This window comes from Emydura macquarii, unplaced genomic scaffold, assembly GCF_026122565.2.
Source record: "Emydura macquarii macquarii isolate MOO-44397 ecotype Brisbane River unplaced genomic scaffold, CSIRO-AGI_Emac_v2 contig_295, whole genome shotgun sequence".
Classification (NCBI taxonomy): domain Eukaryota; kingdom Metazoa; phylum Chordata; order Testudines; family Chelidae; genus Emydura; species Emydura macquarii.
This window is the reverse complement of record NW_027130432.1, coordinates 8,260,561-8,282,864: the sequence shown is the minus strand read 5'-3', so window position 1 is coordinate 8,282,864 and position 22,304 is coordinate 8,260,561. Positions and strand designations below refer to the sequence as shown.

At 42.0% G+C, this 22,304-nt stretch overlaps 1 protein-coding gene across 1 annotated transcript in view; it reads left to right on the top strand.

Annotated features, from left to right (window-relative positions):
* Positions 1-6,621, top strand: part of LOC137154104 (dipeptidase 2-like) — a 30,585-nt gene extending 23,964 nt beyond the window's left edge. Inside the window, exons 7-11 of the mRNA XM_067549833.1 lie at positions 485-661; positions 1,128-1,215; positions 1,932-2,007; positions 3,631-3,766; positions 4,586-6,621. Of these exons, the coding sequence (XP_067405934.1) occupies positions 485-661; positions 1,128-1,215; positions 1,932-2,007; positions 3,631-3,766; positions 4,586-4,783 (675 nt within the window). The 3' untranslated portion in view covers positions 4,784-6,621. The remainder of the gene's footprint in view (positions 1-484; positions 662-1,127; positions 1,216-1,931; positions 2,008-3,630; positions 3,767-4,585) is intronic.
* Positions 6,622-22,304: the final 15,683 nt, after the last annotated feature.

The following is a 22,304-nucleotide window of genomic DNA, read 5'->3' as shown; positions in this document are numbered from 1 at the left end:
TTGTTTCCATGGGTATTGCAAGTGCTTATTTAAAGCATGAGTAACTTAGAATTTGGCAAATGCAGCAAATAATTTGGTAAATGAGTACAATTTTCTCTCAGCTGTTTCAGAACATTGAGAACTCAAGGAGTAAGAAATTGCAACATTTTGTATTAGCAGCAATACTTAGTGAAGTATACAGTGAATTATCAAGTCCTGTGTGTGTGTGTGTGTGTGTGTGTGTGTGTGTAAATATATATGGCTAAGCTTTTAAAAATTTGATAATTGCAGTTAACATTGAGACGAAGACTCTGTGATGTGCTAGTGTATCCCCATTAGAGAAACTGTTTGGAAGCCTATGCTAGCCACAAAACCCATGCAAGTATAGACTTATACCCACTTTTATGACAGCCACAGAATATAAGTATTTAGTCACATAAATCTGCTAACCTATGTCCTTTAAAACAACATAGTACTAACATTGCTGTCTCTAAATCTGTGTTAGGAAGTGGTGAAGGAGATGAATCGCTTGGGGATGATGATAGACTTATCCCATACATCAGACTCCACAGCAAGAATGGTTCTCAATATCTCCAGAGCACCTGTCATTTTCAGTCATTCTTCAGCCTTCTCTCTTTGTAACCATTCAAGAAATGTTCCTGATGATATTCTCCGGAGTTTGGTAAGTGACTTGAAAAGATTTCACTCATCTGGCCAGCCCGAGACAATCCTGTGCATACAGGATTCAATGTGTACTTCTCGTCCTGTCATCTCTGAAGTCAGTTCATTGTTAGTCATAAACTGATTCTAAACAATAAGTTAAGCATTTACACCTCAGGCTATGGCTTTGGGTTATATTCGGTATGTGACTGCAAGGGTTAAATGATTGCTGGTATGTTGAAAAGAAATGCTGGCAATGAGAAGAGGTTGAATTGGTTTGACATGGTCACTGAAGTAAAAAGACTTATGCTGATTTACCAGATGAGGACTAGATAAGAGATAGGGAGGCAGCAGCTTCTATTCTCAACTGTCCTTCACAAGTAGAATGGCATGGACAGGCTGTAGATGGAGCTGTGTTCATCCCTTGAGAGTGACCATGATACAGGGTCCACGAATAGCCGCTCACAATATGTCCCGCTATCTTTCAGAAACAGAACAATGGAATTGTGATGGTGACTTTCCATGCAGAGGTGCTGGCCTGTGGCAGAAAGGTTGTGACAGTCTCAACCGTGGCAGGTTTGAATCTAATACACTACCGTTCTGAATAATGATTCCTTCTATAAAGTTCTCTCAAGTCTGAGCCACATTTCAAGTGTGAATCTTTGTTGCTGTAACGCACATCTTCACCCAGCCCCACATTGTGTAAATCACACCCACTCAGTGACTTGTAACACACATCCCTTTACACTGCACATCTAAACCTGGTCATTTTCAGAGCTTATATTTACTGAGCAATAATAAGAGGCACAGGGCATTATTAAGTAGCTAGAGGAACTGATGGCCGAAAGTGGGTGTTAATTCCTAGGAAATGCTCGGAACCTAAATAGTTAAGCTGAGAGTGGAAAAACCTTAGGTGTGTTGGAATATAAGAAGGGTGATATAATTTCCATTGCTATACACAAAGTATTTCTAGAGAATTTAATGTCCTGCATGTTAGCCAATCATATGCCTCAAATCATATTTCATCAGTCTAGTTATTCTAGTCTCAAGATGACTACTGCACTAAAGACAAATGTCAAGTTAAGCACCAGTAAGTGTCAAGCCTGTCACTTGCATCATTGAATTTTAACCAGGTGTTATAAATGATCTTTTGATGTCACATATTTAAAATGAATATAGTGCTTTGTCTTGACATTGTGAGACAGGTTAACCAAACACCAATATGTCTGAAATAGGTTTTTTTTTTTCTTGCCATATGCTTAGACATTGTTTTCTTTGGTATTTTCTTCTAGACCATTTTGACCACATAAAAAAAATTGCAGGTTCAAGATCAATAGGAATTGGTGGTGACTACGATGGAGTGGATTGGTTAGTAAAACATTATATAAATGCAAAAATAAAGTGTTTGCTCTATAAATCATGAGGATTTTTTTTCAACTCTTTTTCAAAAGGCAGACTATAGCAATTGGAGCAAATTGACTTGCAGTTACTGTTACAATACATTTTGATAAAGCAAGGGCTTGATCATTCCCTTCTAGATCAGTGTGCAGATATGTTTTATTTGGTGTGGGATGGAAATGAGCTTGCCAGGACAGCAATCCCCCTACTGCCCTCCTAACCTCATAGATGCCCTTTTTAAGGTCAGGGATTTGCATGTGCCAGCAATGAACGGCAGAAAAGCTAACACAGCCTCAGACTGTTAGCTCTTTTGTGAGCCCATTTGTACTGTACAGCTATTCCCCTCATCCCGCACCTTCTTAGCAAGTAGGGAAGGACCTCGTGGCCCTGGGGCTAATGTAAAGGCATGGCTCTGGATTCCATTGGTTCTTAGGATCTGTTTGTTTGAGGAGTGAGGGTACGGACAACTCTCTGTTCTGTCAGAGAATCCTCCTCCCTTCAAAACAAGCAATCTGATCTCTTCACCATGACTCCAACTCACGTCTGTGGTTGCTTCTGGGGTGATGTATGGCCTAGCATCACACATGTACTATAGCATAAAACTAGAGTGTTTGACATTTATCTGCTTAACTTTAAGCTCTTTCTCCTTTCCTCTTCTGTTGAATCTTGACCTTGCCCATCTTTCTTGCTTGGGTCAGAGGCACTTGGGCACAAGTCATATCAAAGGGCATGGATCACAAAAAACTTCTGCTCCCCCAGAGACTAGCCATTCAATAACTTTCAGTAGAATCTTCAAAAGGGCTACACTTATCAACTGGAATTTATTGTCTTGTGCACATTTTCACCAGGATATTCAATGTAGCTGGTACTTGGAGTTCCTAAAGTAAAGGGATGACACCGTTCGCTTGCTTGACACAGACTTAAAACAATGACCTCTGCAGAAGAGAAAATTGCAGATTTGTTTTTAGAATCTTGCAAAACAATGCCAAACGCTCATGAAAATAAACCCTGGTAGACCAGTTACGCACAGGTTTGGCTGCTTCTTACTTTCAGTTCTCTTTGATGTCTACTGTGGAATTTCCATCACAGCAAATTGCTTATTTGTATGTCCTTCAAATGGAGCTTTCTCTGCATGTCCAAAACTCCCCTTGAGCTCAAAGTTGGGACTTCTGGGACTCTGTCCTCCCTTAGTGGTTCTCAAACTGGGTTGCGATCCAGTTTTAATGGGGTCGCCAGGACTTGCTGGGGCCTGGGGTGACAGGTCTCGGGCTCAGACTTTGGTCCCCCTTCCCAGGGTCATGTAGTAATTTTTGTTGTCCGAAGGGGGGTGTGGTGCAATGAAGTTTGAGAACCGCTGCAAGCCTGGCTTATTCTGATAAATGACTTAAAATGAATAGCAGAGTACAAAACATTGTCAACAGTATTTCAGTGTATCATATGCATACAGATTCTCTTTTTAATAGTATAGAATCAATTAGAGTGTTTCTCAGTGTAACTAGACCCTTGCCATAATCATTTAAAAACCCCTCTCTAACTTTATAACCCATCCCTCTGGATGAATAATGATGTCATTCTGTGATTTTTTGCTAACAGTTTCCCTGAAGGACTGGAAGATGTTTCAAAATACCCTGTGTTGATTGAGGAACTTCTGAGAAGAGGTTGGACTGAAATAGAACTGAAAGAGGTTTTAAGAGAGAACTTCCTCCGTGTTTTCAAGGAGGTGGAAAAAGTAAGATTAAAGCAGTTGTAAAATTATTTTGACCAACACTGAATTTCTGGTTGCTGCCAAGGGGGAGAAGAGACTGTAGTTCTCAAAGCCCAATTTTTTTGCAGTGCTGGAAGAATGTGAAAAATGGGAGGCAGTTAATGTAAAGATTCAAAACTGCTTTTGTGAAGCAAAGACTAGAAAAGAGGCTAGGGGAAGAGTGCAGATGGGACAATACAGTGAGAGTTTCTTTTTCAAGTGGACTCCAATGACTGCAATGTTCTTTCATTCTAAATTAAATTACTTCTCAGTTTGCTAGCTATAAATGTACCTGTGTTGGAATGATCACTAGAGTTATAAAAATGTCCATATCTTATGCTGAATTTTACATGTGCAGCCAGCTGCCTGACACTGTGATGTGACTGAAGTTTTCATGACACCTAATCCCTCTTTCAGAGATTTAAAATAATTCAGAAGGGTGAAAAGTTATTAGAGAAGTTTGTCTTTGTATTAGGACTGTTAGCTGACTATGGTGGAGATACTAATTGACTCAGTTCAGTTGGAGATTTCCAGTGGAGGTATCTACAGCAGGCCAGGCCAAAAGATTTACCCGCTGAACAGCTAGACGTGTGATCCTTTGCCTGGATGTGTGTCACAGCAGGTTCTGGGAAATCTTGTACTGAAGAAACTCTGAGGGTGCAAAAGATTAGATTAAGACAACAAAACTGTTTTCCTCATCCTGAATGGATTTTGCAGTACAGTTCATGAATGGTTCACTTGAATTAACAAGGTTATAAGGATCCCGATAAATGTATTACAAATCTGACTTTTCAATTCCTCTAGGAGCAGCATGACAGTAGATCAATGAATGAGAATGAAAACGAAATCCCACAAGGAGAGGTGCAAAATCCCTGTCGTCTAGACCTAAGAAACAATGCTCTTCAGACAGCTGGTGTGTTTCCAACTTCCTCTGGATTTTATTTTGTGGTACAGACTTTGGATCTAATGTTCATTACTGTAATATATGTAATATTACATTAACAATCTACAGAAACCCAATGGGTTAAAAGGGTTATTGAGTACGCATACCCAAACAGACATTATACGTAGAGCGAACTGCAGTGCAAATGGATAAGTCTGCTTAGCTTCAATGCTGTGCCTCACAGGTGTGTGAATAGTATTAAACCTTCAGCATCATTTCTCTAAACCTACCTACATATGGGAGAGAGTAATTTTGTCTTAAATGCTTAGATAGCAATGTTTAGAATACTAAGGGCCTGATTCTGCATAGTGCTGAACATTCTAGGATCCACCGAGCAGGTAATGCTCAGCATCTCAGGACAGATCCTTTGTGCAAGGCTCTTTTGTTCTCAGGTTTTATTTTGTTTGAAATTTCCTGGGAATTTCAGGGTTTATTACAAAAAAAATTAAAAATGGATGAAAATGAGTGCAAAAAATGAACATAATGGATTTCTGGGTTAGTAAGAAAAAGCAACAAACAGAGAAAAGTAGGAATATTGAAAGTACAAGCAGCTCATGCTGTGATTTTACTTCATGAACTGTACAGTAACAGGATGGAAACACACGCACGGGTATGCATGTTTGTAACTTCCACTACATTCGCCTTATTTTGATAGCCTTTCATTTACAGTTAGGCTAACTTATTATAAACATAAACCCATCACCTGATGTAATGTATTGGATTTCCTTAACATAAACAGTATTTTTATGTACTTGAGTGGTCCAAAGTCTTGGTGAAAATCAGTAAAAACTGAATAATAGCTTTTTGGAAAACCTGGGATTTTTTCAGTAAAAACTGAAAACCAACAACTGTGTGGTTCACGCTCTTGGCTGGTCACTTGTCTTTGGATACCTGGTATTAGGACTGGGAACCAGAAGTACTACTCCGAATTAATTTTTTTTTTTTATTATTTTTTTTTTTGCATTTTGAGAGTGAGCTAACTACCAGCCATGTTTGTAAATGACCATTGTGACATTAGTATGAGAAGGAAAAATACCATGGCTGTTTGAAGGAGAATGTGGCCTCTTTTAAATTATTTTTGCCAAAACTTAAAGGATTTTTTCAACCTGGAGGCTATTTGATAAACTGTATTTTGCCCTTTATTTAGCTTTCACTGCAGCAACTGCCTTCACTTAAGTTTGTGGGCATGTGACACTGTGTACCTCCAAAGTAGTATGCTGGACCCCATATTCACTGGGATATGATTAGGATATGTTTTGTACAAAGTATGCCTTGTCAGGTATCATTTAAAAAGTCTTGTTGAACGTTAATATCCTGTTGCAGTGTTTGTATTATCATTGTATGTGAATTTATGAAGTATTATTATGTGTGTGTTACTGAAATACCTTGTGGGGTTGGGAAACATCCACATTAGCCTTTCAATGGCAGCAAAGGAGCACCTAGGAAGCAAATTTACATCAGCACCAGCCAGCCATGTGTTGACAGGCCATTAAGGTGAATCCACTCTCCCATTGGCCACCCCACAGACTCCTCAGAGGGCATATCTGCAAGGAAGGCTACCTAAACCCCACATTACAGTAAGGATCTTTCTAGCATCTGGAAGAAAGTATAAAAGAGGGACAGTGACATCATCCCTTGGCCTCTCTCCTCCCCCATCTCAACATCTGGAAGATGGTTCAGAAGGCAAAGACTATGAACTGGAGAGAGTGGTCCCAGGGTGGGAAGGGATTCAGATCTGTGTAATAAGAACTGTAAACTGCCTGTAACGTCTATTAGGGTGAGAAACTGATTCAAATCTTGCTTACTGTGAAGAATGTAGACTGCATATATATTTTTATTTCTTATGTAACCAACTTTAATCTCTGTGCCTGCTACTTATAATCACTTAAAATTTACCTTGCTGTAGGAATCTTACCTAAACCAGTGTGTTTTTGGTTGAGGTGCTTGGGGAATCTCAGCTCAGGTTACCAAGAGCTGTTGCATGTCCACTACCCTTTGTCGGAGTGGTGAATTAATTAACGAGCTTCCACTGTCCAAGGGAGGCTTGAGCAGTAGAAGACAGTATAGTGCTGGGGGGGGGCAAGCCTGGGGTGAGGTGCTTGTGCCTCTCTCTCTATAATTTATGAGTGGCTTGGAGAGTCTTCATGCAATTTAGCTGGGCGTGGGTTGCCACATGTTAATAGCTGATTGATCACTGTGCCTGGAGGGGCTGGCTGCTTGTCACTGGCATAGCTTTATAAGAGACAGCCCCCGCTGGAGAGTTAAGGGGGCACAGTGGTCCCCCAGTTCTAGGGTACTCTGGGGATCCCCTCATAGGGTGAAGTAAAGATTCTAGGCATGTGGCACTGTTGGATCTTACGCAAGTGTTTGAGTGGACAGAATTAAGCTGTCATTTGGTTTGTGTATACAGCAATATCTTGCTTTGAATCCTATCTCCAGATCGTTGCTTTGAGCTAGGGAACCCTAAATAACTGTGCAATCCGTTATGGGTCCCATCGAGTCCTGCATTCCTCTAGTCTCCCAAGCCCAGCATTATTTATGATCATGACATCTATTGTTGCATGTCTTCCCAACACCTAGATGCATTTCTTCTAACCAGCACTATGAGCTAAATTCAGCCTGGAGTAAGCTGGCATAACTCCTTTGACTTCAATGGGAGTTGTGCCACGTTTCTGCAGGGATCTATTTCAGGACAACAAGGGCTGGATATCTGACTCTTTTATAGAAACATAGGTCTCTTCTAACTATGTAAAAATCAAAAACCTACCCTCTACTCCAAGAACTTCAGTGGTCCTATCCTAACTTTTTCCCTTTGGTAGTAAACTTTATTTACCCAGTTCCTATTTTTATCTTTGCAGATGTTAGTAATTGAACTTCTTTTGAGTTCTCTTGGGTAATAAAGCTGCCAGGGCTGACCCACACTGCATGGGCTCCCCCCTCCCGCTCTGGTCCAGCGCGCAGCTGAGAGGCAAGCTGTAGCTCCGTCCTGGTTTCTGCTCCCATGTGGGAGGTGGGCTGCAGCCTCCTGCCTGGTCCCAGCAGGAAGCCAGGACCCTGGCGGCAGCCACCCAGCTCCCACCCAATCTGGCATGAGAGCCCCCAAAGTGCGGGGCGTGGGGTGGTTGCACTGGTTTGCCCTACCCTAGGGATGGCTCTGAAAGCTGCCACATGCCATCTTGAACTTCTCCATGCTGTGACTATGAAGAACAGCTGGAAAGCAAAGAGCATTCCTGCAGGAGATAATTATTGGGATTGGATGAAAACTGTCTTGTGAAATTGCATTTGATATTTTTGCCAGTTAATTTCATGTGGTTTCAATTTGTCAATGTTCTTTTCTTGTGAAAATTTCAATGCAGTTCAGCTTTTAAGACCCACTTCTAGCACAGAATTACCATAGCAGCCATCATTAGCTGTTTTGCCTTGTGGTTGTGCTAACGGGTTAAACTTCAGCAGAAAATTTGAAATTGCCCCAACCTGCTGGGCACCATGCAGTGTCACACCTAGGGTGACCAGATAGCAAGTGTGAAAAATTGGGACCCTTTTTTTTCCGGAGGGAGGAGAGGATAGAGTTGCGTATATACGACAAAGCCCTTAATATCAGGACATCTAATCATCCTAGTCACATTTCTTGTTACCACTGACAAACAGACAAGAGCCAGGTGCAGAGATTAAGCTAAAATACACAAGAGGTAGATTTTTCAGCAGCATCAATACTGTGATTACTTTGGAAGTTAGGTCTTGTTAAATAAATTACCAAAAATATGCCTTGGTTGTCAGTGAACACTGCAGTTATGAAAGGACCAGGAAAGGTGGGTGCCACAGACTGACTGTCAGAGATCAGGTGGGCATGGAAATGGCCAGGGACATGTCAACTCAGGTTCCACTTCCATAGGGAGCTGTATTGCATAAACTGAGCAGGGCATAGGGCAGCTGAGGTACTTGAAGTGAGCTTTGGGACTATTGCCCCTCAGCAGGATTGTGTTTTGAGGCAACATGGAGTGGGCCATGCTCAACTAAGGACCCTGGCTGCTCAGTGGGGGAGACAGACAATATATTTTCTGTTATACTAATAGAAAATAGTGTTTGCACTAAATTTTGCTGTAAATTTCCAAAACTTGGGGAAAAAAATGGAGAATTTAAAATTCAAGAAAAGTTCCTGAAACAGGCAAATTAAAAACATTACACTACACATATTTCACCCAGCTCTAACTCACAGTATTGCCAACCTCAGCATTAAAAATCAAGGGATTAGCTTACCAATCATGAAATTTTAAAATGTGGGTTCTTTTTATTTGCCTTCTGGTGTTTGAGTCTTTACGTTCAAGGTTTTCTTTTCCACAGTCATGAAGTTGGAAACTTTTTTTTTTTAAAGAGAGCAGAGATTCATACATAATCACATGACTCCAGAAGCTCAGACTTTAATAAACACCAAATTTTGCAAAATGCACAATAAAATTTGCAACACTAACTTTGTAAAGACTGCTTTGATTACCTGCAGGATCCTAGAAATCTCTTTACTACTTGCTTTTATTATGGCTTTTTTACACAGTTGCTGTATAACAATAAAATTTATTGTAGCATCAAGCAAAGGCCTATTGCTGGACTAAGAAAGATCTTTGTAAAAAAAAAATCAAAATATCTTCAACAGTAACAAGGAGAATGCTGATAATTTCTGGAATACAAACAGCAAATCAAATCTTTTCCTAAGGGGTGTCAGTCTGAAAGCTCCTTTATCGCACATCCAGGAATAGACTGCTGGAACAAGCCTAAGCTCATTATAGTGGCTCTGAAGGAAGAACACATCACCTTTAACATTCCTTAATCTAGATATAGCCCCAACCTGGTCCTGATCCACCTTCTGCCTAACACACTTCTCGTTGTTATTGTTGATATTATTATTGTAGAGCCTAGGAGCCCCAGTCATGGACCAAGACCGCTTAGGGTAGGTCAGTACAGTATTTAGGAGTGAGAATTCCAGCCCAAGTCACCAGACTTGGGCTAGCGGGCCTTGTGTTAGTACTCTAAAAATCACTGTATTGAGAGCACTTTGAAATTGCGGCTCGGGTTTTGAACCCCACCCTTTTCCCTCAACTTCAGAGCTTAACCACTATCGACTCAGGCTGGGAGGGATCCCTCCAACACGTGTAGAGACGCTCTTGACCCCTGCTCAGCATCACTCAGTGGGGCCAAGTGGGGTATGCCCGCACAGCAGCTAGACACCTGCAGCTGGCCTGTGCCAGCAGCCGTGGGCTGTGGGGCTGTTCCACTGCTGTGTAGACGTCTGGGCTCAGGCTCTAGGACCCTGTGAAGGGAGAGGGTCCCAGCATTTGGGCTCCAACTGGGGCCCATAAGTCTCCACAGCAATGAAACAGCCCTGAAGCTCAAGCCCCGTGAGCCTGACAGCTGGCATGGACCAGCTGCAGGCTTTTCTTTGTCGTGTAAACATACGCTCGGTGTCCTGACTGAAATTCTGGCTTTGATGGGGCTTCAAAGGGTGTGAATCAGCACAGAAACTGGGCCTAGAGGGGTTAAAGTGGTGAGGCCAATTAACTGCCCAGCTGCACCTGATGGAGGAGACAGGGAGCAGGCCACTAACTGGAAATGGGCTCAGCTGGGCAGGAACAGGCGGGGTCTGTATAAAGCCCAGGAATTGCAGGCAGCAAGGGGCTGCTGTAAGGAAGCAGTCTACAGTCACTCTCGCTTGGGCTGGCAAACCCAGAAAGAGGGAAGGCACATAAGTAGGAAGAAGTCCAGGAAAACAGCAGCAAGGAGTAGGACTATACAGACTGTGGCTATGATGTTCTACGTAGCTTGCATATCTTAGGTCGACTTCCTAAAATCCGTTCTGTGCGCTGTGTCCACTATGCTGCATCAACAGGAAATGCATACCCCTCGACGCAGCATTACTCTTTTTCTGGAGGTGGTTTTATTAAATCAACTTCTGGATCGATTGAGCGGGTCTTCACTTCTGCTCATTCGAATCAGATAAATTGATCTGACGGTGGCGAATTTTGCCTCCGTCAGTGTAAATGTAGCCTGAATCCTGCTCTGGTTTTTAAGCCTAATCATGTTGAGTAAGTTAGAAAATTTGAGTCATATTTTCTAAGAACTGTTTTGTCAATGTTGGCTTCCAGCATAGATTTACAACCGGAGTTAAAATAGTCCTGGTCTTCCTGATGTTACTTAGCTTGCACGATTAAATGTCTCTGAGGAGCATAATGCTGAAATCATTAAAAGAACTGAGCGGAGCAAACTCCTGTATTTTAAATCCAGCTTTGTTATTAACTCAAAGGGCCTATGGGCAAGTCACCTCGTCTCTCTGCCATTTTCTCAAAGTATAAAATTAAGTGTGACCATTTGTTTGTATAAAACTAGAGTGTAAAATGTTTAGTAGTATTCCCTCCTTTTTCTCCTCCCGACCACACAAATAATAAATCCCTCCATTTACGTGTGTGTCCAGTGATGCCTAAGTAAGACATGATTCCATTTCCATACTTCTACCACGTCTGCGGTTTACTGTCTTGCTTTAGCCACGTTATTTCGCACTTAGATGCTGATACTCTGTGCAACTGATAATTTGTACATTAGACGCAAAATATGTGGTGAAAATGTAAATAGAACACATGATTAAAAATTGTCTGGGTGGTGTAATCGTGCCGAACAAATGCAATGTTTCAGGCTGCAGAAGGCCCTGAGAGTAGTAGATTAGGCAAACTCTGCTGCACGGGGAAGGGCAGGGTTTAGAGAGAGACTGCACGGAGGGCCTCAGCATGCCCTGTGCACTAGAGCACAGCTGTAGGGGAGGATCTAAAGAAGGGCTTAGATGGGTTAGAGTAGAGGGATGTGGCTACTCAATAGGCCTAAGCCCTGTTGTAAGGCCCTGCTGCTACAGCAGTCTGCTGCTAAGGCTGTTGATTGGGGAGGATTCTGACCACCCTGAGTAAGTGGGACTTGTGCAAGGAGCAGGGCTGGCCTGAAGTCATTGGCGTGACTCCATGACAGCACTGACACTCAGAGTGAATTGTGTGGGCAAGCATAGGGGAATGTAGAATGCACATTTTTCACAAATGGGTGTAACTGGATTTATTGACACTCTCCCTTTCAAGGGAGTCGATGACTGAGTATTGAAAAGGCAGCTATAAGAATATTTTCCAGGGGATAAATGCCTTGTTCTATGAATCTGAGATCTTACTGGAAAAAGTGACCACTAGCTTGTTTTATATCAAAGATGATCCGCAGTTCACCTTTCCTTGCCACCATTATAATCTGGATTGAGGATGGTGTACTATTTAATTATAATGAACATAAAACTGGATAAAACTCTAGAATAAAAGCTGTAGGAAATAATTCTGCCTATCTGAGAGATCAGATGAGCTTAATAGGCCTTTCCCATCTCTACTTTTTATGGTTAATGTACTCAAGGCCTGTCTCCAGCATGTGGCTCCAAGTGGCAAATGATTGATAGTAGTGCTGTTAATAGTTCTTTCCCAGAGGCCTAAAGCAAAAATTATTGGTTTTTACTGAATTGCTGTCCCTGCTGCTCTGATTCAATCTGTCCCCTAGTAGTTCCTCTGGTTGTTTAAGGTTTACATTAGCACATACTTTTTCTGTAGAGTGAGCTCTTCAGTGCAGGGGCTATCCTTCAGTGTTTGGAAATTGCCTAGTGCATAGTGGATGCTCCCATAAATAAAAAAATACTATTTAGAAAGAAAGTCCTTTAAACCAAATGGAAAGTTGCTATCTGTAAATAACACTGTTTCCAGTGACTTGTTTTGAAACTTATTTAACTCTGGCCTGCTGAAATAAACATGAGCTGTATTAAGCATTTTGGCCAAGCCTGGCCTGAGTTTTGTGCCGAAAGCAGGTTTAATTTGGTACTGGTTTTGGTATGAAAGTTTCATGGCAGCTCTGATTTTAATCTTTTGAACTCACTAAGTTTTCTTATTTCACTTCTATCCTAGGAGATGACCTCTAGTGCAAAGGTTTTCAAACTGTGGCGCACACCTCCCTCGAGAGGAGTGAAGGAACATTCGGGGGGGAGACTGCCAGGCAGCTTGTGTTAGCCCCTCCTGGTGAGGCCCTGGCCAGCCCCCACGGTGGGTGGAGAGGGAGCACCACCTCCAGCCCATGACTCACCTCAGCCGGCCATACAGCCTGTGGGTCAGTGTCAACGTCTGCTGCAACCGGGCCAATTTCTGATCCCGGAAGCCTCCATGCCCAGAGCTGGCTCCACCCCCAGAGTCAGAGACCGTCACACATGCCTTTCCCTACCCTGAAAATTTGAGGGGCACAAAGGCAGGTATTGGCCCTGCCCTAGCAATGCTACAGCCTGCTGATGAGGAAGTCTTGGCTGTGCCAGTGGTAGCTGTGTATTTGAAATGTACAGATGTCAGTAATTTAATTAAAGTTGTGTTAAGGTCTCTGTTAGGTTTATGAGCAAGCTATCAAGCATACTTTTGCATGTGTCTATTTTTGGTCTGGGTTTGGTTGGGGGGGAGGGGTGTGGTGCAACCAAAAATTGTAACTCAAAGTGGGGGCTCAGCTCAAAAAGTTTGCAAACTGCTGCTATAGTGTGGGGGAAAAAAGGAGGGAGGGTGTGTGAGGTGAAATTTCTATTTCCTGAACAGTTGCTTACATTTGTTTCAACAGGCAGAGCTGGAGCATCCTCTGCTGGTCATCACTTCATGGAATTAAGTGTTCGGAGAGCTTTGTGAAATGTAACTGGAGTTTGCACACACAAGTTGACAGTTTGCTTTTTGCATCCCCTCAATTTTTTATTTACTTGCAGTCTTGACATTGGCAATGTGCAAAAAGGTGAGTTTGTGATTTTTTCAAAGCAAACCTCCTGCATGCTAGAAAATAGGCCCATAATAATTGGGCTCATGTTTTAAAAAATGCATACCATCTTGAAACTTTTGTGAGAATTGACTGATGTGCTACTGTCCTTGCGGAAGGGTTTGGTTTTTTTTATGTGGAATATACAAACCAAGACCTCCAGGGGGAAGGTAGAGATAGATGGGCCAGCCGTGAGTGCAGTGTAGCCACCCTAAGGCACCCCAAGTAGGAAAAAATTTCTCTTTTAAGTTTTCCTTACCAAATGGGAGCACAGTGGATGATTACAGCCTGCACCAATTAGTAAACACAATTGTATTTGGAATTGGCTGTGTCTGGACTCTGCTTTAAAGCATCTAGGCCTGGCACATTTCACTACAGTGAATGGAGTTAAAGAAGTGGTGCTAGACAGTCAGAAGGCAATCAAATAGGGTAATATGCCCTATCAACTGCTTTATGGAGATATGCAAACACTCCGTGGTAAAGACTGGGTTACACTGATGTCTGTGTTCGGGGAATATCGATTCCTCCTGCTACATAAACTAGTGCGTAAAGATTGAGCTGGTTTACTGATCAGCTGTCAAATACTTCAATTCAGTTTTGCAAATAAGAGCACCTCCAACCTTTTAAAAATGTGTTTCACCCAGATAGCTCATGGTGTCACATGTGTGATATCCACGCTGACAAGCTACAAACAAAATATTGATGTGACCCTGACCCTGTGGCTTCCTTTGTGTAAGTATTCTTGGTTTTCAAAGCAACTGGCTGCGGGGTCCATTGAAATAAATGCCATCCTCAGCTGCCTCATCTGAGTAACTGATCATGCCACAGATCAGTCTTAAAAGCTACAGCTACGCAGAGCTGAACTATCACATGAAGTTCAGCTAGTGTATTTTACTTCCACTCATTGGGTTGGGGAGTACAGGCTGTGACAGGAATTTCAATTTCCTGAAATGAACCTTATTGAATTAAGTTAAACCTTATTACAATTAAGTATTTTAAGAGTTCATTGTATTAAAATGCAAACGTTGACGTTTTAGTAGGGGGGTTGTGTATGATGCCTATAGGTGGAGACGTGACTAATGTCAACCCCAGGAAGTGTTATGAGCTCACAGGACTATTTGAAACAATGGGCCAGCCAAGAATAAACTTTTAAAGTGAAATGGGTTTCCCACGAAATTTTTAGGGGGAGGTGTATGCAAAAGTACTTTCCTTCTAACTATGTGAGATATTTGATCAAAGTTTTAAAGTTGTGTTTTGCATGTCACAGAAGACACTGCAAGCCAGTGATGTGATAGTCTGTCTTTTCAGGAGGCATGGGTCGGCTGCTGCTGTTCTTGGCGTATTTTCCCTGTATGACTCAGATCTATTAAAATATTAGTGAAAAAGGACAAGCCCTGTTTGCTACAGTGAAGAAACAAATAAATACCTGAATGCTTGTTTTTTAAAAAGTGTAGTCCCCCGGGGTAGATCTGTATGTTGATTGAAACCCCACCATCTACTGCTGAGTTACTGGCTAGAGGGTTTGAGTCTGTTCCCATTAAAGTTAATAACAAAACTTCCCTTGACTTGAGAGCAGTGTCAGACCCTTAATTTTGTGATGATCATTGTTAAACAGTCAAGGATGGCAACAGAGGCGATGTACCACTTTCCTTAGTCAAATCCAGTTACATAGCCTAAAGCTCAAACAACTAATTTTGAGGTGCTGGAAATTAGCGTCCCTGTAGCGTGCCTGAACTTACGATAGGTGGCACTGAAAACACTTCCTTTAAAAATCATGAGGACAGCAAATGAAGTCATACAGGGATAGTCAATTATTTTTTGTCAAGGTCCAAATTTCTTGGTCAAGGTATAGTCAAGGTCCAGACTCCAGAGAAAATATAAATAACCCAAATCCAATTATGGTAATAATAAGAAAATAAAAATATTTTGGAGTCTATTCAAAAGCGTCTGGCGGTCTGGATTTGGCCTGCAATCCTCTGATATAGGAAGTGGTGGATTTTGTTTATGTGTCTCCTAGTTTAAAATTGTACTTACTCTTCCATAAGGAAGATAATATATTGAAACTTGGCACTTAACCACTTAGCTATAGTGTAGTTGATTTTTTTTAAGTTAAATGGAGTGCAAGCTCCTAAAAAGACAGTTTTTCAAAGCCATTCTAATAAAATAGTATTTATAAAATACTAATAACTTAACCTTGTAAAAGACACATTGAAAATAGTTTCCACCCTCAGTAGCATTCAGTTTTAGGGGCCTCATCCTGCAAGCCCTTTGTCACCTGTATAATGTTACCTACATGAGTACTGTAGTTTCACAAATCATATATACATGCTTAACTTTACTTACATGTGTTTGCTGGGTCAGAATCAAACTGAGATTACTAACTTGTATTCCTTAAGGCATGAAAATCAACACCTTACTTCTTTTACTGCCTTAAAGTGAATAAAAAACTGACAGGTGTGTTTTTGTAATGGTAGTCTTATGCGTCTGTCATGCAGCATGGGTGTTTAGAGTGCTATGTACAGAAATAATATGTACCCTATATACAGATACAGTACTTGGAATTAATTTTACCATCTGAGTGCAGACACTTTGTTCCTGCTACAGACATGGATCATTGGTATTTGTTTACTTACAATTGTATTGGTTCAAAAACTATTAAATGTGCTTGATGATAACCAATGTACTCACTGAATTACTTGTTATAGCCTAGGTTCAGCTAAATGTAAAAAACCCATTCAGCTCTGGGTAGCCTAGTGTTTATTTTGGTACATTCTTAATTAAATTAATCTTGAAACTATTAATTCAGAGCAGAGGACTGCAGCTGCAGGTCCTGTGAATTATTGTTTCCACCTGATTTTAGGTTGGTCTATGCTGCAAGCTATGGAATGTCGTGAGTGGCTCAGAACAATAGAATGGAAACACTCATTAAAATCCCAAATGAAAGGGATTTGGGACAGTAGGAGATGGGAAGAGAAAGAAGAAAGCAGTAACCCATCTAAGTCAATAGGGAAAAATGGACAAAAAGTAAGACTGCAGCTGCTCTCTCTCTGATCCTGCTCCCCAGTACTTCAGGAGAAGGCCAAATCAATTACTTAATATACTATGGAAAATTCCCAAATAATGAAGAGCAATTGCTTAAGGATCTTTCATTTACTCTGTGAAAGCTACACAGGCACCTTCAAAGGATAAGGTTTAATGCTGCTACAGAAGAGGAAGTCACCAGCTTTTCTTAAAAGCCTCAGGTGGCTTTGCAAGTTGCAGATTGCCAGCCTCTGCACAGAAACAATTCTGCAACTAGGTGAGAAATGAGTAAGAGGGCTGTGGCTAATGTTGTTATGGGTTTAGACCTTTGTAATGAAATACAGCCTCATACGGTACTTGGAGGGGAAAAAAAAAAAAAAAAAAAGCAATGACTTTTGCTGCAGCAATGTACAGGTGTCTGCACACCTACCTGTTAGAACAATTTGTATCAAGTCAAATGAATGACTAAATACAGACAAATGAATAACTGAAAACACACAGATGTTTCGCACTTTTAAATCTGACCTAATATTGTCCATAATACACTGTACAGAGATTATTGCTGCAAAAAGTGGCAGAAAAATATTACACACACTACAATGCTGTATGGAATCCTATATTTGGTATAGCCATGAAAATGAAGTATACAGTGCCATGGCCTTAAAAGGCTAATGGTGCAATTTTCAAAAATGCCTAAGTCCCATTTTTTAAAAGTGATTTCACCTCCTAAAGTCCTAAGTCACTTTTGAAAATGAGACTTATGCATCTAAGTCACTTGCAAGTTACAGCCCATGAAACCTTATGCCTGCAGAAATTAAATGTGTTAGTCTTTAAAGTGCTATAGAACTCTCGTTGCTTTTGCTGTATACAGACTAACACGGCTACCCCTCTGGAACTAAGTCACTTGGTTATTTTAAAAACATTTGCCATTTGGCCTGATTTATGCAGACCATAAATTTGCGAAAAACCTTCTAAATTTTTCATCTACCTGGAGTGTATATTTCTTTTCTGCTGCCCTTGGTTATAAATTGATGATGCAGGACATCACAGAAATCATTATAGTATCACATCTGCCAGAGATTTTCCATAACAGCAAGCTGAGGATTGGTGTTGTGTTTTACAGACTATGACAAAGTCGAGCCTGACAACTAGAACAGGGTGGTCCTATTGGGTTCTGGGATGTGGGTGGGCACGAGCCTGCCCACAGCTGAAGGCTCCTCCCTCAGCCTAAGGGGAAGAGCTATTGAGCTCGGGACTCAATTAATTATGAGGGGACAACAAATGAAAAAAAAAAACCAGGAACATGCATGAAGGTGGGCAGGTATATCAGCCCTAGAATGGTGAATGCTCCTCCCCCACAGTTGAAATGAGGTTACTTAATTAGGGACACAGAGTCCAATTAAAGGTTGCCTGTGACTTTAAAAATCCCTCTTTTGGAGGGAGAGAGAGAGAGAAAGAGAGAGAGAGAGAGAGAGAGAGGAGGGATGAGAAACAAGCTGCAGCAGGGAGAAAAGGCTTTGCCTGGGTGGAAGGCTGCTGCCCTTCCTGTAAAAGAAACAGCCTAGTTAACTGTCCTTTGGGAAAGGACTGGCAACTAGAAGCCAGTGTAATAAGACAAAATCCTGGCAAAGGGGCTGGGAAAAGACTTTTTTGTGTTATAAGTTGGTTTGTTTTGTGCTCTCTCTCTCACACGTCTGGCATCTGCAGATCAACATTCTACAGATGCGGTTGTAGGTCCATAAGCCATTTCAAGGCCTCCTCTGTGCCATTGTGGATACCATCCAATTCACCTCTGAATCCATATTTGGGGCACTGCGCTATGATGTATTTGATGGTTTGGATGTTCTCACAGTTGCATGAAGGGTGGTGGGATGGTCTGTGATTATCCACTTATGCATGAAGTAGCTGCATCTTCCATGGTTTGTTTGGATACGGTTCAGTGTGGTCCAAAGTCTGCGTGGCAGATCGAAACCAGAAGGGTGGCTTGTTGGGTCAATAATAATGTGCTTGTTTGGAATGATAGATGAGGGCCAGACACTTTGCCATTCACTGGCCAGATCCAGAGACACGATCTGGTCACGTGTGGACGTGATCCATCATTTTCATAATTTCAGGCAGTGTGGAGGTATGTATCCATATCCTGCTGGATGGGAAGTTCTGGGTATTTTTTTGGCACATTTAAGTTCTTGCACTGTGGCTTTATCTCGATGGGTAGCTGGACGTTCAGTGTTGCTCATACAGAATGCCATGGTAGAGGTGTTGATTTTAAAGTTCCCATGATGATTTGCCTGGTCTGATTCAGCTGCCTAGCCACAAGTTGGGTATGGCAGCTTCTTGTCCACACCGATGTATAGTACTCTGCAACTGAGTACACAGGGCCAAGGCCACAATGTTCACAGCACTGAGCCAGTTGTTCCCCAGCTTTTTGCCACTAAATTTTGAATAGTGTTGATATAAATCTTTGATTTAGAGGCTACTTTCTTCAGGTGGTTATGAAAACTCAGTGTGCAGTCAAGAATGATAATGGGATATGTTGGCTTGGGGTCGTAATGTGCAGTTTCACCACAAAACTCTACAGTTAGAGTGTTTTGGGCAATTTTGTCGTCACAGTGGAAAGCAGAAAATATGGATTTGCTCAGATTTAGTCTCAGCTGCTACTTTTGGAAGCATTCCTCCATGAACTTAAGGTCAGATGTAAGGGTCACTTCAAGTTCTTTAAAGCTACAGGCCTGAGTTGTGACTGCCAAATCATCAGCATATGCAAAATTCTGTGCTCTTTTTTCAGGCATACCACTAGTGTAGTCTCTGGAGAGTGTTGGAGCAAGTGCAGACCCTTGTGGTAGCCCATGTAGTCAAAACCTGCGGGTTGCTGGTTCGACATCTGAGGTATAGGCTCATCCATTGGCTGCTAAGCATGGTGCTCAGCAGCCTGAGTATTCGCACATGGGGGATCACTTTGGCCAGTTTCACTAGAAGACCATCCTTCCAGACTGTGTCATATGCCGCTGACAGGTCGATGAAAGCAGAGCCGGCCTTGAGTTTTCATTGAAATCCAGCCTCAATATTTGTAGTAAGGGCCAGGACCTGGCCACAGCAATTTCTGTGCAATTGAAAACCAGCTTGCTGCTTGGGTAGACTGGCATCCAGAGTGGGTCTGATTTGGTTCAGAATCATATGCTCCATCATCTTGTTGTTGGAGCTCAAGAGGGAGATTGGCCTATAATGAGAAGGGAGATCTGCAGACTTTCCAGGCTTTAGGAGTTCAATGACCTTGGCTTCTCCCCACACATGCAGGCGGGGGGTGGGGGGGGAGGTTGCTCCAGTCTCCAAGATGTTGGTAAAAAGCTGCATCATTATTCCTGGGCCAGTGGACCCAGGTAATATAGGAACTCAGGATAGATACCATCTTTTCCTGCTGCTTTTCCCAATTTAGTGGCTGCAATGGCTTCATCGAACTCTTTACTTGTGAATGGCTCTAGAGTAATGGGATGATGGAGCTCATGTAGCTATCACCTGCCGGAGCTGCTGCTGGACTTGTCTGTGATACTGTTTGTCCATTGGCTGTTTTGAAGTCTGCAAAAGTTTAGTCAAGAGAGTGTGAAGTTTAGCCTTCCTTTTTTGCTTAAGAACGCTACTTGGGCCAACTTTGAGGCCCACTTTGTAAATATTGAAAAATAAATTAGAGTAAAGAATTAAAAAACCTCTGGATTAGGACTGAGGGAGAAATGCTGAGACCAATGAGGCGAAGGAGGTGGCTTGCCATAAAGCAAAAAGATTAGATGGAAGTCTTAAGCCTGCAATTTATTTTAATGGATGCACACGTTGTGATTATTATCCAAGGCATTTGCAATATATGTATCCCATGCAATTTAGGGCTTTGTATTTTGCATAAACACAGCCATGGAGGTCATCTTTCAATATCCTTGACCAATACTTTCAGTAGACATGCCATCAACCACACTAAATGTATTTTGCCTTAACCAGATCCCCAGGGACACAGATAGTACTGCTGACTATCTGTGGTTGCGGGCTGTATAAGTGCTGCAGTTTCGTACAGTAGTATCTTTGTATATTTCAAATCAATCAGTGGAAAACTCATTTAAATATTGTACAAAGTTTTTTATATTAATCAACATCTCATTTTATTTTTATTAAACAGCAACCCAACCAGAATGTCAAAGCTAACTCAGTTTCATAAGTGTGCACTCTGTGAATCTTAATTCATTTTCCATAATCTGAGCTTTCAGTAAAATTTCTCTTCTGCTTCTAAGCATAATCTTTGATGCACCCTCATTTAGTTGTCTGAGCTAGAAAAACTGAAACGTGTATCTACAGCTTGTGATTTTCTCTGTTAAATTCTGTGGGGATGTAAAATTAAAAAGCTATGGCCTAATCTAATCTCAGATACTGGGTGTGCATAACTCCAAACCTACTGTAATAACTTTTTATTTCAAGGAAAATAGGACCCAAGGTGCTGCCTGTTGTTCAACTGAGATTAACATCAGAAGATAAGTTTTGGAATGAACCCACAACATTTAAATAAGTAAAGCCACCAAAAAATGCTAAACTGACATTCACTCAAAATATACAGACAAGCGTAATTTAGGAGATGGGGAAACATCCTGCCTAGGCCTTACTGTGCAGTTCTACTCTGAAAGTGATCTCTAACAGTGGCATCATATAGTTTCGTGTCCATCTGTTCTGTCTCAGGTGCCTGGCAAGGATGCTGATATTAACATCTTAGAAATACCTATAAATTAATGATTGTCTTTCAATAACTGGATATAATTCGATGAATGTGTAAGTAAAAATGTGTTTTATAACTGCCAGCAGGCTCTGTGTCACCAACTCATGGTGGTCTTTAAAAGTCATGCTGGCTTCGTTTGCATATTATTACCTGTAACAAAGATTGTGCAGGATAAACTTTGTCAGTGATTACACCTGTTTGCCTAAGTTTTACATGGGGCTCATCAGCAGGATATATGAACATCTTACAGCATTCATTTACTGAGCTTTCCAAGAGGCTCTGTGGTGTTTGTGTAACCCATTGCTTTGAAGTGAATTGCATAGGTGAAATTGAGATATTGGCTCTGTCATTGGAAGTTTGGGCCCAAGCTACTGCTCACTGAAGGAAAGTTGGATCCATGCCCTTACTTACTTAGTTTATAGATGACGCAGAATTCAGCTCCTTCTGACTGTGAATTCACAGAAGAAGCAGATCTGTAAAGGAGGAAGTGGGCACCTTTACAGTGACTTTTCTGACCATATTTGCTCTTTAACTTTGTTCGATACGGGAATGTAGCACAGGGTCTGACCTGGCCCCGCGATTGTGGCCCTTCTTCGGGCCCTGGCTCGGAGGAAGGCCACTGCACGTTCCTACCAAGGGGAACGTTAGCATCTGCGAGGTGTCTGGTGCCCCGGCCCTGCGACAGGGCGGGTGAGCAAGCAGTGGATCGCCCCGGCCCTCAGGCAGGGCGGGTGAGCAAGCAGTGTCCTCTAGTCAGGAGAGCAGGGGACGGTACTCACTCTCTGGGTGGCAAGGATAAGGGGGAGGGCAGAGGAGGGGAACGTAGGCCCACCCAACTCCACTGTGTCCTAGCCCAGGGCCCTAGCAGTGGCAAAGACATTGCCACTGATTTGGCGAGGCTCCCGCTACAACACGCCGACGGGGTCTCGCCCCTGTCCCTGGGCCACTTCCTCCCCATACCCCCAGGTACCTGTACC